The sequence below is a fragment of the Thermobia domestica genome, chromosome 3, assembly GCF_964235325.1.
Source record: "Thermobia domestica chromosome 3, izTheDome1.hap1.1, whole genome shotgun sequence".
Classification (NCBI taxonomy): Eukaryota; Metazoa; Arthropoda; class Insecta; order Zygentoma; family Lepismatidae; genus Thermobia; species Thermobia domestica.
The window spans coordinates 123187039-123201356 of record NC_137456.1 but is presented as its reverse complement, the minus strand read 5'-3'; the positions used below and the strand labels follow the sequence as shown (position 1 = coordinate 123201356).

The 14318-nt window shown below is 36.4% G+C and overlaps 1 protein-coding gene across 3 annotated transcripts in view; it reads right to left on the bottom strand.

Moving 5' to 3' along the window:
- The window catches only part of LOC145680694 (uncharacterized), a 357368-nt gene that overhangs the window by 86961 nt on the left and 256089 nt on the right, over window positions 1–14318 (bottom strand). For all 3 annotated transcript variants that reach the window (XM_081751598.1, XM_081751599.1, XM_081751600.1), the window contains exons 6-7: window positions 3891–4061; window positions 1081–1164 (exon numbers count right to left, since the gene is read on the bottom strand). In XM_081751598.1, coding sequence (XP_081607724.1) covers window positions 1081–1164; window positions 3891–4061 — 255 coding nt within the window. The remainder of the gene's footprint in view (window positions 1–1080; window positions 1165–3890; window positions 4062–14318) is intronic.

Genomic DNA, 14318 nt, shown 5'->3' with positions numbered 1-14318 from the left:
TCACGACACTGGGGGACAAGGCACCATAATGTGTCACTGTGAAGAAATGAGCAGCGAACTTTAAACGTGGGCAGTTTGGTCTGAACGAAGATTCAAAGTGTGGCAGACCAATTTCAGTGACCTCTCCCGAGACAATTGACGCCATTCACGGGATGCTTCTCGACAATCGCCGAATCCCGCTCAAACAGATAGAGAATACATTGGGCATTAGTCATGAACGGGTGTTGAAAGTTATTCATGAAGACTTGTGTATGAAGAAGGTCGCGGCAAAATGGATCCCGAAACTTTTGAACGCAGATCAGAAGCGTGAACGGGTGAAGGCAAGTAAGACAGTTCTGTCCCAATTTCAAGCGGATAAGGACAATTTTTTGCAATGGCTGGTAACAGTGGACGAAATCTGGTTGTATTTCTACGATCCCACGATGAAACAGCAATCAGCGGAATGGTGCCACAGCGGTTCTCTACGTCTGCAGAAGGCTGGGACACAGAGCTCCTCTGCTAAGGTCCTTGCTACGGTCTTCTGGGATTGTGAAGGAATTCTATTGCTGAATTATCTGAAATCGGGTGAAACCAGCAATGCAACTTATTATACATCTCTTCTGGACAAACTGAAAGCAGCACTAAAGGAGAAGAGACGTGGAAAGCTGTCAAAAGGGGGTAATCTTCCTCCAGGACAATGCACCCTCACACAAGGCAGTCTGACATTGCAAAAATTGGAGGACCTACGGTTTCACATACAGGAATATCCACCTTATTCAGGTGGATTTGGCTCCATCAGACTTTTATCTCTTTTCTAAATTGAAAATGTTTATAAAGGGAATAGTACAATGAACATACTATCTCTTGTTCTCGGTTTCCGATTTTCACGTATCGTTAAAATGTCTTTAATCGCCTTGGCTCTTGTAACAAAGAAGCTTCTTTCTTCTTAACTGATAAGGAAGTCTGAACAAATTCTGCAAACTAACCATGGTACACTATGTCTCAATCATTTAAGTCCGTCTGAACCATGCTACACATACACCTCAAAACAATCACTGCAATAATAAACATACGTAGAAATGATCTCTAAAATATACCTACATTTCCATCAAGTCCCTTCTTGCAGCAGGAACTCGGAATTTTTCCCATCCAATCTTGGTAACTGTGAACTCCACAACAAACGAACTGTGTGAAAGAAATTACAACATATATTTAATGTTAAGTAGATAGAGGACGTATTCAGTTGGGCAATATCGATTATTCAAAATGAGTGTTAAAAATTAAAATAAACAAATGCCCTATGTGCAATACATATGGAAATTCAGGAATTCGAATCTGGCACATAAAACATTATTATTAACTACTAATTTATTTATTTATTTATTTATTTATTGGGTATGGGTATTTACTGTATGATCTAAAATACAATTACATAACTATCTTGTTTATTTTGAATGTAGTTGGGCATATATCAACGATATTACAAGCTAGTTTAATCAATGGATTTTGTGGGTAATGGCATATTTTCGTTGCGTCGAAAGATGTTTTATTACATTTTTAGGTGCACCAAAAAATAAAATTTGTGTTGGTTAAGTTGGAATTTAGTGTCTCGTTGCTAGTTGATCAGTACCACTACAGTTTGATTTAGTAATACTTTATATAAAAAGATTAGATACAAGAATATACTTCTCAAAACACTTCTTAAGCTTAGAAACGTGTGCTGCACATGTATCTGTTTTCTTTCTTACAAACAAAACCTCCCAGTTTATCAGGATTATTTTTAGTGTGCTAACCACTTTACCCACTCGAGATTTAGGTCCGGTTTGCACGATCCAGGATTAAAAATAGTTTTCTTATAAGTTAATACCCGAAAATGCAAAAACAAAGTTAATTTTAACAATTCCTCTATCCAGTCTCTGAACCTGGGGTAAGAACCTATTACCCCTATCACTAATAAACAATACGCTACGTCACCATCTTAATTTCACGATATAATATATTGAAACCCCGGTTCTGAAAAAAAAAAAAAACTAAAAGAAACTGCTAACAACTGCGTGTGTATGTTATTGCACACTGGATCCTGTTTTACCCTTAGTTTCCAAATAAAAAAAATCCTAATTCTCTCTTATTTCCAGTTTAAGTACAATTTTCCGATTCTTACAGAATTTCCCTGATTTCCACATTTGTAAGTACCCTGAGATAAATAATAATAATAATAAAATAATAGCAACATCATTTTGTAAGGGAAAGATATAATAATGAATAAAATGAAATGCATGTCACCATTAGGCCGAAATGGGTGGAGATATTACGGAAAACGAAAATGATTAAACTTGGACAGGTTTCGGACAATTTAGTGCATGAAGATAATCCAAATTATTCGAAACTTATCTCAAATTAAACCAGCAGAAGTGTTGTCAAGAATTATCCAAACACCGTTTAATGTGACTGATGTGCTAGTTATATTCTAAATAACCTTCGTATCACAAAAGCATGACGGGACTTGGCAACATTATCAGTACTGTAAGTTTTTTTTTTTTTTTTTTTTTTCAACGCTGCGTGCAGCTGGCGAAATGTCAACAAGTGGAACGAAATGATCTACGAAATAAAGTACAGGGTTATTCAAAAAGAAAGAACAGATTTCAAACATTTATTTCTTCCAAACTACAAAAGATTGAAACATGATTCGAACGTTACGTGGGAACTTTTAGACACTCTAACCCCTCAAATAACCTAGTAAAACAATGGTGTAGTGAATTTAAATGTAGTCGACAGAATAGGAAGATGAGCATGGTGATGGCTCATCTGGAACTGTCACCATACACACACGCGCGCGCGCGCGCGCGCAAAAAGCAAGTATGACATAATTTTGGCAAGCTGTTCGTCACATAACGGAGACATGTGGAATCCCAACTGGCAGTATGCAGTCAATTATTCATGAAGATTTATTAATAAAAAAGGTCTCTGCACAGTGGGCCCCAAGAGTGCTGACGGTCAAGTAAGCGAGACACGTTGTGTGACAAGTCGGAGTCTGTTGTGGATAATCAAGGCTGACAAAGGAAAGTTTTCCCTAAGATTTATCACCATAAATGAAACGTGAGTTCATCACTTCAATCCTGAATGTAAACGCCAAAGCATGCAACAAAAATACCCCCACTTCCAGCACCTAAGAAATTCAAGGTCCAACTGTCAAAAGGTAAAAAGCATCTGTTTCTGGGGATGTAGAAGGAATTATTTCGATTGATTTTCTCGAGTACGAAAAGATAATCATAGCTATTTATTTTGCAACCCTAATTGGCAAATTGTGTATTGGCATCAAAGAGAAACGCCGTGGAATGTTGACCTGTTAGGTGCCGTTCCATTGCAATAATGTACCCTCCCACAATTACCAAGTTGCGCTGGTTGCAATTCATGAATCAGGGTTCGAACTTGACCCCCATGACTCATATTTCTTAGATTTGGCCCCTAGTGACTTCTATCTGTTTCATGACTTGAAGATGGCCCTTCGTGCCAGACATTTTCGCAGTGATTTTGAGGTTATGGATACTGTGAATGGTGGGTTACAGGATCAACCGATTTTTTTTTTTTTTTTTTTTTTCTGATGGGACTGAAAAACTGAAGAACTCATTGGAAAAGAGTCTTAATGTTAATGTCTTAGAGAACTAAGTGGAAAAATATCGTTGGTTTTGTTTTCCTGCGGAAGTTCCTTCTATGTCAGGGGCAGATCGTGCTGAACCACTCTCGTTTGTAATTTACACCCTTCACGAGACATCTTGTTCTCAAAACAAACTTACAACTACTAACTATCTCCTTTATTTTTTTAAAATTCCTTATTCATTAAAATAACAACACATGAACACAGTACATGTGATTTCAAAATACTGTATATAATGTAACTCTGTCATACTTACGTTAGACTGTGTCATATCCCATGCTCCCTTAATGCTGTCACTAGTAGGGTACATCTTTATAGATGACTGCATTGCGTAACCAGCAGTTATACGGATTTGTTTGCGAAAAACATAACCTAAGATGCCCCCAATTACAAGAGTCACAAATATGACTAGCACTATGATAAAATACTGTGAAAAGAAAATAGAAACGTGGTTGCATTAGTATACACAGTGAAACCATGACATATACACCTTTAAACTCTATACTATATTTACGATTATATTAACGGAATTCCAGGGCAGATATATAAAAATCAAATTAAGCGACAGCGACTAACGATCGTACTTCCTTCCATTCTGAATACTCTCCCTTCCCCTTCCAATTTCCTTTCATACTACGATAACAAGTCATTCAGTCTCGAAATCACAGTGTCCATATTAAGTCCCTCCAGTATGTTTTATCTTTTTTGATATACAGGGTGACCACTTAACCTGTGAAACATTTAAATATATATTTATATACTAAAAACGATTAAATTTTGTACGATGTAAATATCGACAGAGAGAAATATACCTTACAATACTGTCAAATTAACATTATTGTCACACAAACACGATGTATTTTTTCAAATGGCACTTCGTATGATTATTACATGTTTTAAATTTATGTGCTAAAAGAATATTTACAATGTTACACTTATTATTCAGTGGTATAAACTAATGATGCTACAGTATCACAAAAATCCAAAATCCAAAAGCAAGAAAGACGGACGTGAAAAGGCACATACACAATATTTTACTGTCGAATACTATGAACATGATACAACGTTCGAATTTACAAGGGACAGAAAATTTGGCGTTTTCAAAATATCTCGTAACCCACTTTTGCATCGATAGTCTCAAGAGTGCCTTATTTTTATTTTATTTTATTTATTTATTTTTATTTCGCGCAACATTTGATAGTATATATTAATGAAAGGAGGGAACAATAGTTTTAAACTTATTATTTACATACCACAATCCTCTGTAGGTGCAAATTCAATAACTTACAAAATGAAAAAGTGATTTGACTGGACAAGGACTCGAACCCGGGATCTCCGGCATACCATGCTGATGCGTTAAATACTACGCCACCTAGTCTTTTTCCGAGAACAGCCAAACACCCTCTCACTCCTGTAGCCGATACTCTGTACTCAGACAACATGGTTTGTACCACAGTCTAGCTGCTGTGCTTGGACAATCCAGTGTCCATATACTGAGAACACCTTTTCACGGTTGTGATTTCATATATTAATGAAAGGAGGAAACAACCGCTGCAGGAGTGAGAGAGTGTTTGGTTGTTCTGGGAAACGAACTTGGTGGCGTAGCGGTTAAAGCATCGGCTCGATATGCCGGAGATCCCGGGTTCCAGTCAAATCACTTTTTCACTTTTTGTGAATTATTTGATGGTATAATTTATTAATAAAAGTAGTACTGAGTCGCCATCAGATAAATGATCTAGAAAACTCTGATTGTACTATTTTCAGAAAAATCAAGGGTTCACTGACTAGAAACATACGTATTCCTCAAGAAAATATCTACGGAACCTATTCTAGGGATGGATGAGAAAGGTAATTCCCAATACAATAAAATTATGTACTAAAATAGTGAATCTAATTAATCTCTTTTGGACGTCTGTCACAAATCCACGTAGTTCTTATGCGTGCTTCTACGAGCCGATGTGTGGCGGTGGCCGAAGTGCCGATTTCAACGAATTCGCAACGTACCGGTCAACTCATCCTTGTTTAGTATACCGTCTATCGATGATTCTGTGTACTTTTGTGAGTGGGAGGATTTTAACGGTAGCAGAACAACGACTTTTTGTTTTCATTTTCTGTTTTCACCTCTTGCTCTACTGCAAAACAGATAAGTATGAATATTCAATGGTTACAGGCACGTAATATTGTCCATTTTGGACGAAACTTTCCTCGAAATATTACAATAATGTGGTATATCGCTGTTTCGCGACATTCAGCAGTAATGACTAACTTTTTTAGATGACGCTGATAAATATCACTAATGTGATAAATACAGTAACACGCACACAGTAACAGCATGTACTGTGTCCATGCTGCAAAAAAAAAGTTTAAAAAATACATCGAGGGAGAGCAGGGCGAAAAGCCCTAGGGAAAGGAGATTTCCCACGCTTCAAGTTTTTCTCTTACAAATCTCTACAAGCCACTATTTTGTTGTACATATGTATGTTGTTGCTTCCTTCGCCTCCCTCATCAACCATTTCGTACACTGATTAAAGGGAGGAGGAGTCGAATTCGCGACATACCTGAAATACATAGTAAAAAAATATTTTCCGCACATTTATCAGTTGATTCAACTTTAGTAATCTTAACCCATGTAGAATACCTAACTCAATATTTTTTTCGAACTATTTTAAGTAATTTCGTCGTTAAGGGGTTAAGAATTGTGGTTACACAGTAAGCTGAAACAGAAATTTAACCCGAGAAACATATATTATGTATCTTTCAGCCGACACAACAATACATAAAGAAAATAACAACAATTAAAATTGCAACACATAACGGTAAGTTCAATGTTATAAATATACAGTATATCTGTGTTTAACATTGAAGTTCATCAATTAAAACTCGTTCCCTTATTTTACTTCAGGTTGAAGTCATCAAGTGTCGGTACACTCCAGAACTGTAACAACAGAATATTCCAGAAGGAAAGATAAAAATTCCTTCATGTTTATTAGCTTCTAGATTTCTATTACTGCAGATGAGTTCCTTGCTTAGTTAGGCTGCTTGTTACCAGTGTTTTAGTTGATAGTAGCTGGAGACACTGTTAATCAATAATTAGTACAGTAATAAAATATTTCCATGCGTAATTAGAATGATTACTCTAGTTGTTTAGTTAGTAAAATATCAGTGTAACGTAGTTAATGCGCTTGTAAGTCAGTAGTTTGGTAAACTAGTAGTAGTACAAGCTTAGGATCGTTTAGTAATATGCATTATATTTTGTTTTAGTTGACTATGCTTTAGACAGTAGGCATAGGAAGTATGCTGCAGCTTGTAGAGGTAGAAGTAAAGCTTGCGAAGAAACATGTTTGGCCAAATAACAAATTATATACACTTTCATTAATCAATACTCAATATTAGCTTAATATTCTTCCTTCATACCCATATTCTACTACTTATTTTCTGTAGTTACTTACAGAAAACCCAACGTAATACTCATGTAATCCTGTATATTCTTTTATATTAACTTAATTAAAATTTCCCAAAATTCACGAATCACATCCATTTCCTAGCATGAGCTCTACATTGGATCATGTATTCGTATGTATTCTACTTTCTCAAACCATGATAAGTTGCTGGTGTAAAGTGTTCCTATACCCCAAGAAGTTTAAGCATAATGAACATTTAGCATGTTATTTTACATTGTCCTTACAAATCACTAAGCATAATCATTTATACACACAACAAATCTAATGTGTAACTTTGAATTTATTATAGAACTGTCATAACTAGAAATTTTGGCATCAGGACTAATTGAATTATCTACTTTGATTAGCAACTACATCGTCGGATGAAATTTGAAAGCAGGAAGGATTGAATCTTCCTGGTCCGAAGCAAATTATCTTCCATTCTACTGTATTTTACTTACATTTCAAAATTAAACTATACGCAGAAAAGAAAAGAACGAAAGAAAGTTAATATCTTGTTAATTCAAATATACAGATGGTGATTAGAAAAATGGAAACACCTGAACGAAATTGCAACTTACCAGATTAATATGGTGTCAGCCACCTTTCGCCTTCAGAACAGCCTTGATGCGACGTGGGATGGAGGCATAGAGGTCGTGAATGGTAGCAAGTGGAATTTTACACCATTCCTCATGCCGGGCATCGGCCAGTTCTGTGAGAGAGGATGGAGGTGGAAATTGTCGCCGGAGTCGTGTTTCCAAGACGGACCACAGATGTTCAATTATGTTGAGATCTGGGGATTGGGCGGGCGAGGGGAGGTGTTGAACTTCATCCTGATGTTCCTCAAACATCGCTGCAACAACGCCAGCTACGTGAATGGGTGCATTATCATCCTGGAAGATGGCGTCATTGTCCGGGAACAACATCCGGACCATAGGATGCTAGTGGTCTCCTAAAATTGCGACATAATCGTTGGCAGTGATTCGTCCGCTAAGTGTGACCACAGGACCCAATGAAAACCATGATATGGCGGCCCACAGCATCACCGAGCCGCCGCCATGTTTCACAGTTGGGCGGAGACACTGCATATCATAAGCTTCTTTGGGCGTTCTCCACACATAAACACGGCCCGTGGTTGGGAATGTCTCATCCGATCATATCACACGTTTCCAGTCCTCAACGGTCCAAGTTGCATGGTCGCGGCACCATTTGCGGCGTGCGAAAGCGTTATGGTCCCTCATGAGCGGTTTGGCCCGTGCAACACGACCCTGTAAGTTCATGTCATGTAATTCGCGGCGGACTGTGATTGTCGAAACAGGGTGGGGGAGATGCTGATTGAGTTCCTCCGTCACTTGCTCGGGAGTGGCACGACGGTTCTGCGTGATAATGCGCTTTAATACCTAGCGTGACCTGTCACTCATGATTTTCTTCCGCCCACTGTTTCACTTCCCCGATGTGGTTTTCCCGTGTGTTGTGTAGGCCGTCATCACCTTCGACACTGTCCCACGCGACACACCTAACACAGTAGCCACTGCCGTCACACTCACTCCACATAACCGCGCACCAACAATTTGCCCTCTTTGAAAATCTGAGAGGTCTCCCATTTTACACTACCTCCGTCTGCTGCAGCCACTGGACACTGCTGTTCCACTGCGCCTGATGTAGTATGGAGACTGACCTAACACACCACCACCAGCGGTCCGACGCTGCGGGCGCCACGACACCACTGCCAACCCATACATCTGACGTGTTGCTAACTACAGGTGTTTCCATTTTTCTGATCACCATCTGTAGCTAGCAAACTTACAGTAATCCACTGTTTTGTCTTACTATTTTCCAACTGATTTTATTTCTCTTGAAATACTCTACTGAAATATTTAAATATCGAATCTTAAAGATAGTTACTTCTTCCTGTGCTAGATCTCTTTAACGTGTGGCAGTGCGTTATTGACAAGATCTCTTTGATCGTGTATTGTTTACATGTGTTTGAAGCATATTGTTCTAGAAATCGAGTGTTGTGCTGTGTATCAAGTAAGTTATTGGTACGAAATGAAACGAGTTGGTTCACGCCGAACGTGTACCAATCATCCGGACAATTTTTGTTATATGTGTGGTATATTTACACCCAAACCATAAAGGAGAAAACCATATAACGTTACAGAAATTGAATATTCTTCGTAGTTCGTTTGTTGAATTGGTGACCAGCGCAAGCCATGGGCTCCTCATCTGTGCTACATAACTTGCACAACAAATCTTAGGACGTTGTTACATAGGAAACTAAAGACCTTCCCATTTGCTGTACCGATGGTGTGGATGATTCCTTAATGACTGTTACTTCTGCATGACTAAAATATTCGGCATGCCAGAAAAAGTAAACACGTCATCTAGTATCCTGATATTCCTTCAGTCATACAACCTGTGTCTCACAGTGACAATTTTACGAATACCTTTACCCACTGACATATGGACAGTGGAAGAAGATGACTGGAATGAACTGACGTTTCACCGGAGCTTCTGCATAAAAAAAATCCGGAATATATACCAATACATGCTGACAGTGATATACATTTCATAGAGCAGGAAGACTTAAATTTGTTGAAAGAAGCATCCGAACTTCTAGGTTCTAGACTACAGCAATGGGAATTACTTGCTCCTGGTCCAAAAAATTCTGAGTTTCGACACATACATCAACCTTTGCACAATATTTTGCTATGGAGAATATATGTTTCTGTACAGACGTTACTGGTTTGATGAACAAAATGGGTGTTTTATGCAATCCAGATCAGTGGCAATTGTTTATCGATTTCTCAAAATTTAGTTTCCAGGTAATATTTTGCCATCAGTTTCGGTGTTCCATGCTGCTGGCTTTAAAGAAACCCATGATATCTGTCTTTCATTTGCTTGTTATAAAATACAAGGATCATGGTTGGAAAATATGTGGTGACCTGAAAATGATTGGCTTGCTGCTTGGATTACAAAGTGTTTATGGGGTAGCCGTTTAAAAGACAAACATTATGTGGTGCATCATTGGGAAAAGCGAGAAGAATTTATCCCAGGAGTATGTAACATAAAAGCAGAACTATTGGTCCGTCTCATAAAATTCTTCTTCCTCCCTTGCATATAAAACCTGGGTTGATGAAGTACTTTGCGAAGGTACTCAACAAAGATGGTAACGCTTTCACGCACCTCCAAAATATGTTCCCTGAGATCACGTATGGTAAATTGAATAAAGAAATTTTTATTGGGCTTCAAATCAAGAAAGTCATTTTGAACAAACCGTTTGAAAATCTTCTACAAGGAGCTGAGTTAGCAGATTGGCAGCTCTTTAAAAGCGTCGTACGCGGGTTTCTTGGAAACAGAAAAGAAGAAAATTACGAAACATTGGTCAGAAATTTGTTAGAGTGCTACAAAAGCATGCGTTGCAGTATGTCCTTGAAAATTCACTTGCTACATTATATCTAGACTTTCTCCCTGGCAATCTAGGAGATGTTAGTGATGAACAAGAGAAATGGTTTCAAAACATTTCCGTGATGGAGAAGATATACCAATATCGTAAGGATATTGCAATGATGAGAGACTATTGTTAGTAAATAGGATTACAAGAGGCAGCACAAACACAAGCGTTTGTAAGCAAGGCAAGAGGCTTATTCCGTTTCAATATAAGGTATTAATTGTATAGATATAGTCTGACAAAGGGGGACTCTTAATAATGAAATCAACCTCAAAAGTTTGAATACATATTTCCAAGGTCTTTTATAAACATCTTATCTCCGTGCACCCCAAAATTTTTCAATTCTTCTCTACGCCATTGTTTCGTATGATTGCATGCATATCAATTTACATCGGTAAGCTGATTTAAAAAGAGAGCTGCATGATTTTATAAGTGTGTTAAAATCTTATACGTGCAGATGTAACAGTCTGTATCGAAGTGTTTTGATGTACGTATAATACAGTAGGAACTCGATTATCCGAACAGTTTCCGGGTTATTTCTCAGCCCCTACTCAACCGATCTGTTTCAAATTTTGAGGGACGTAACTAGGTAGCCCCAGAAGCTTTTCCTCTAAATTTGCTGTTAATCGGCTGAATAGGGGCTAAGAAATATCCCGAAAATTGTGTCGGATACTCGAGATTGTACTGTCTATAATGCGAATAATAAATCTGTCCATATCTTTTGAACCTGACGTAACAGAGCATTCTTATGGTGATTTGCGAAATCAGCGTGACCGTTTCCTTAAGAATCGCCTATTTTGATTGCGGAGGTATAAAAAAAAGTTTTTATTTGTTGGGCAGTGTAATTATACCGGAATAACGAAACGAAATAAAAGAAATTAAGCCTAATCTATTCATTAGCTACCTTCCGTTCCTATTCAGCATTGAAGCTACTTGAGATGTAAACCTTGAACAAGTACTTACATCGGAAATTGAATCCCTGACACCAAAGGCAAGAACACTAACCATTTCGCCACAAGAGAACCAAGAAAAACATTTGTATAATATGGCAAACATGATTCATAGGATAATAAACTACCATCAATTTCATCCATCATGAAGCCCACATGATGACATTGGAATCGAACTAAGAATCTCGAGCACACTATTACAAACCATCTTTCGAGCACAAAAAATACATTAATATTCTCTACAATAGACTAAAAAGTACCGACCGCCTAAGTTATGACAAATATATTAATATAATGATCATAATTTCTAATACCGTGACCCACGGTTGGGTAACATTCATAAGTCCTAAACGGCATAAGACCTAAAAATATAGGCAATAGTCCTAAATTTTAGGTCTTATGCCGTTTAGGACTTGTGCCGCGAAATGATTTTTAGGTCTTATGCCTTTTTCATTCACTTGCCTTAAGTTCTAAAATTCGCCACCACCACACGAAATTGTGACGATGCAGCAACTAGTAGGCGATAATGTTACGCACGTAGCTAATTCCAACGATAACAGCTATATTTGTACTACTAAGATTATTATTATCATTATCTGTTCTGCACTTATACATGAATTACATAATATAACATATTTCATTCTAAGAATTAATCATGTAATTGGGTACGAAATTCGTATCTTTCAAATGGAGATACGATAATCCCAAGACAAATTCCAAAAAAAGGAATTAAATAAAAATGTTTAAAAGTGTATTTTACCAGACTTTTCTGAAACCAAGCAAGCATTTAGAATTGCAATATATACTCTGTGGAGTGTATTTTATTAAGAATAGGACAAAAATCTACCAAAGTTTACTTAATTAGGACAAAAGCTCACTAGATATTTCATGAGTGAACATTAAATACCTACTGTATACATTAAGAACGCGGTAAATTTAAAATTGAACAAAGAACATTTATTATGCAATTCAGTTATTATATTCAAAGTGTGTTTTGATAGAGTTGATATGTATAAGAAAAAAGCCAACAAATAACGCTAAATTACTAATGTACTATGCAATACAATACGTTTGCAGAAACCACTACATAGTCATTTATGGGTGTAGCCTGCAAACTTTTCTAGGGGATTGCAAAATATTAAAAGCAAACCAAAAGTTCATTTCCAGATTACGAAAGCTTCAATAAGACAATAAATTTATACATATTACACACATACATAAATACATAATATTATTATATTTCCAGTTTGTTCCTTTTTGAAACCTGGGCCTTGACAGTGCGTGAATTTAAAACCACAGCTTGTGGGAAAGGTACGAATAAGTTAGTTATAAGAAATAGGAAACTGTTCATGCACGTCCATTTGTTTGACTGTGTTATCTTCTGTACTTTTATATAAAAGAGTAAAGATGAGTGACTTTTTGGGCATACTACTACAAGTAGAGTCGTTAAATTTTAATTTTAGAATATAATTTTCTTACGAAAGTAGAACATAAGAAAGAATTTTTAGAAATAAGTATCGTAAAAAGGGTGGGGCATGATTTTTTTAAAGGGTGGTGTATCTCGCAAATCTCTGAAGCTAGTAAAATGAAACTTGGCATATAAATTTTCCTGTAAAAAAAAAAAAAAAAAAAAAAAAAAAAAAAAAAAAAAAATGAAAATTCAACACATAAAAGGGAAAGAACAAAGGGGACACTTTCTTTAATGTTCGAATTCCCCATTACTTACTCAGAAAATATGAATAAAGTAAGAAGAATTTGCTTAAGCTAGATGCGTAAAACTTGATATTTGAACTTTTAATTAAAAGTAATAAAATATATGTTTCAGCGTCTTGAAAATTACACTTAGGAGGGCCAATTTCAATAATATTAAAATTTCTCAAGTTCAGCAAAATTGGAATACATCTTACTCTGGGGGAAAATTTCTCCTGACCTATAGTCTGAAGTCATCACTGGTTACAAGTGTAAGAAGCGATGGTAGTAGAGACATAAATAATAATAAACTTACGTCACATTTGGGTTCCCAATTAGAAACAAAAAATCAGCTATTGCTTCTACACTATTTCAATGGTTCGTACTTTAATACATGCCTTCCACAACCATGCTTGCGGCCTTGATTAAACGTAATGTTTTTGTATTAAATAAATTTATTTTAAATATATCTAAGTTTCTCATTAATTTCAATTAAGTTGCTTTGCAAAGACCTTCTCAAATTTCAGTGACGTACTATGGGCTGTAAGCCATTAACTTATGTGGCTACCCCTGCTACAAACTACAGACTTAAATATTCGATAAAGCATTTCAGTAGTAAGCAGTTGCCACAATACTATTATGAACGTATTTAATTCCAACGGTAACAGTTATGTTAGTAATACTAAAATGATTATTAATAATGATAACGAGTAAGGAGTAGTTAATTACGAGTATGGCAACCATTTGCTACAGAAAGACTTAAATACAATAAATATATGTGTAAAAATAATTTACTTCAAATCAGGAAAAAGAAAGCAAAATTTATGACATACATAACTACGTAACACAATATTACGTATTTATGACGTAACACAATATTATGTTAGTAATACGAGGTCATAGAGAAATAGAAAAACAGGAATAGAGAAATAGAGAAAAACAGACATTATGAAAGATCTGGGAATCACATTTGGTAGGAAGTTAAAATTTTGTTACCATTGAAATCTATCATGGAGAGAGCAAGAAAGGACAATAGGCTTTATTTATTTATTTATTTATTATTTCAGAACGACAGATATGTATTTATACAAATTACTTGTAAGAAATAAGGTTCTGTAATATGAAGCAGTATATCTAAAACTTTGACTAACAGA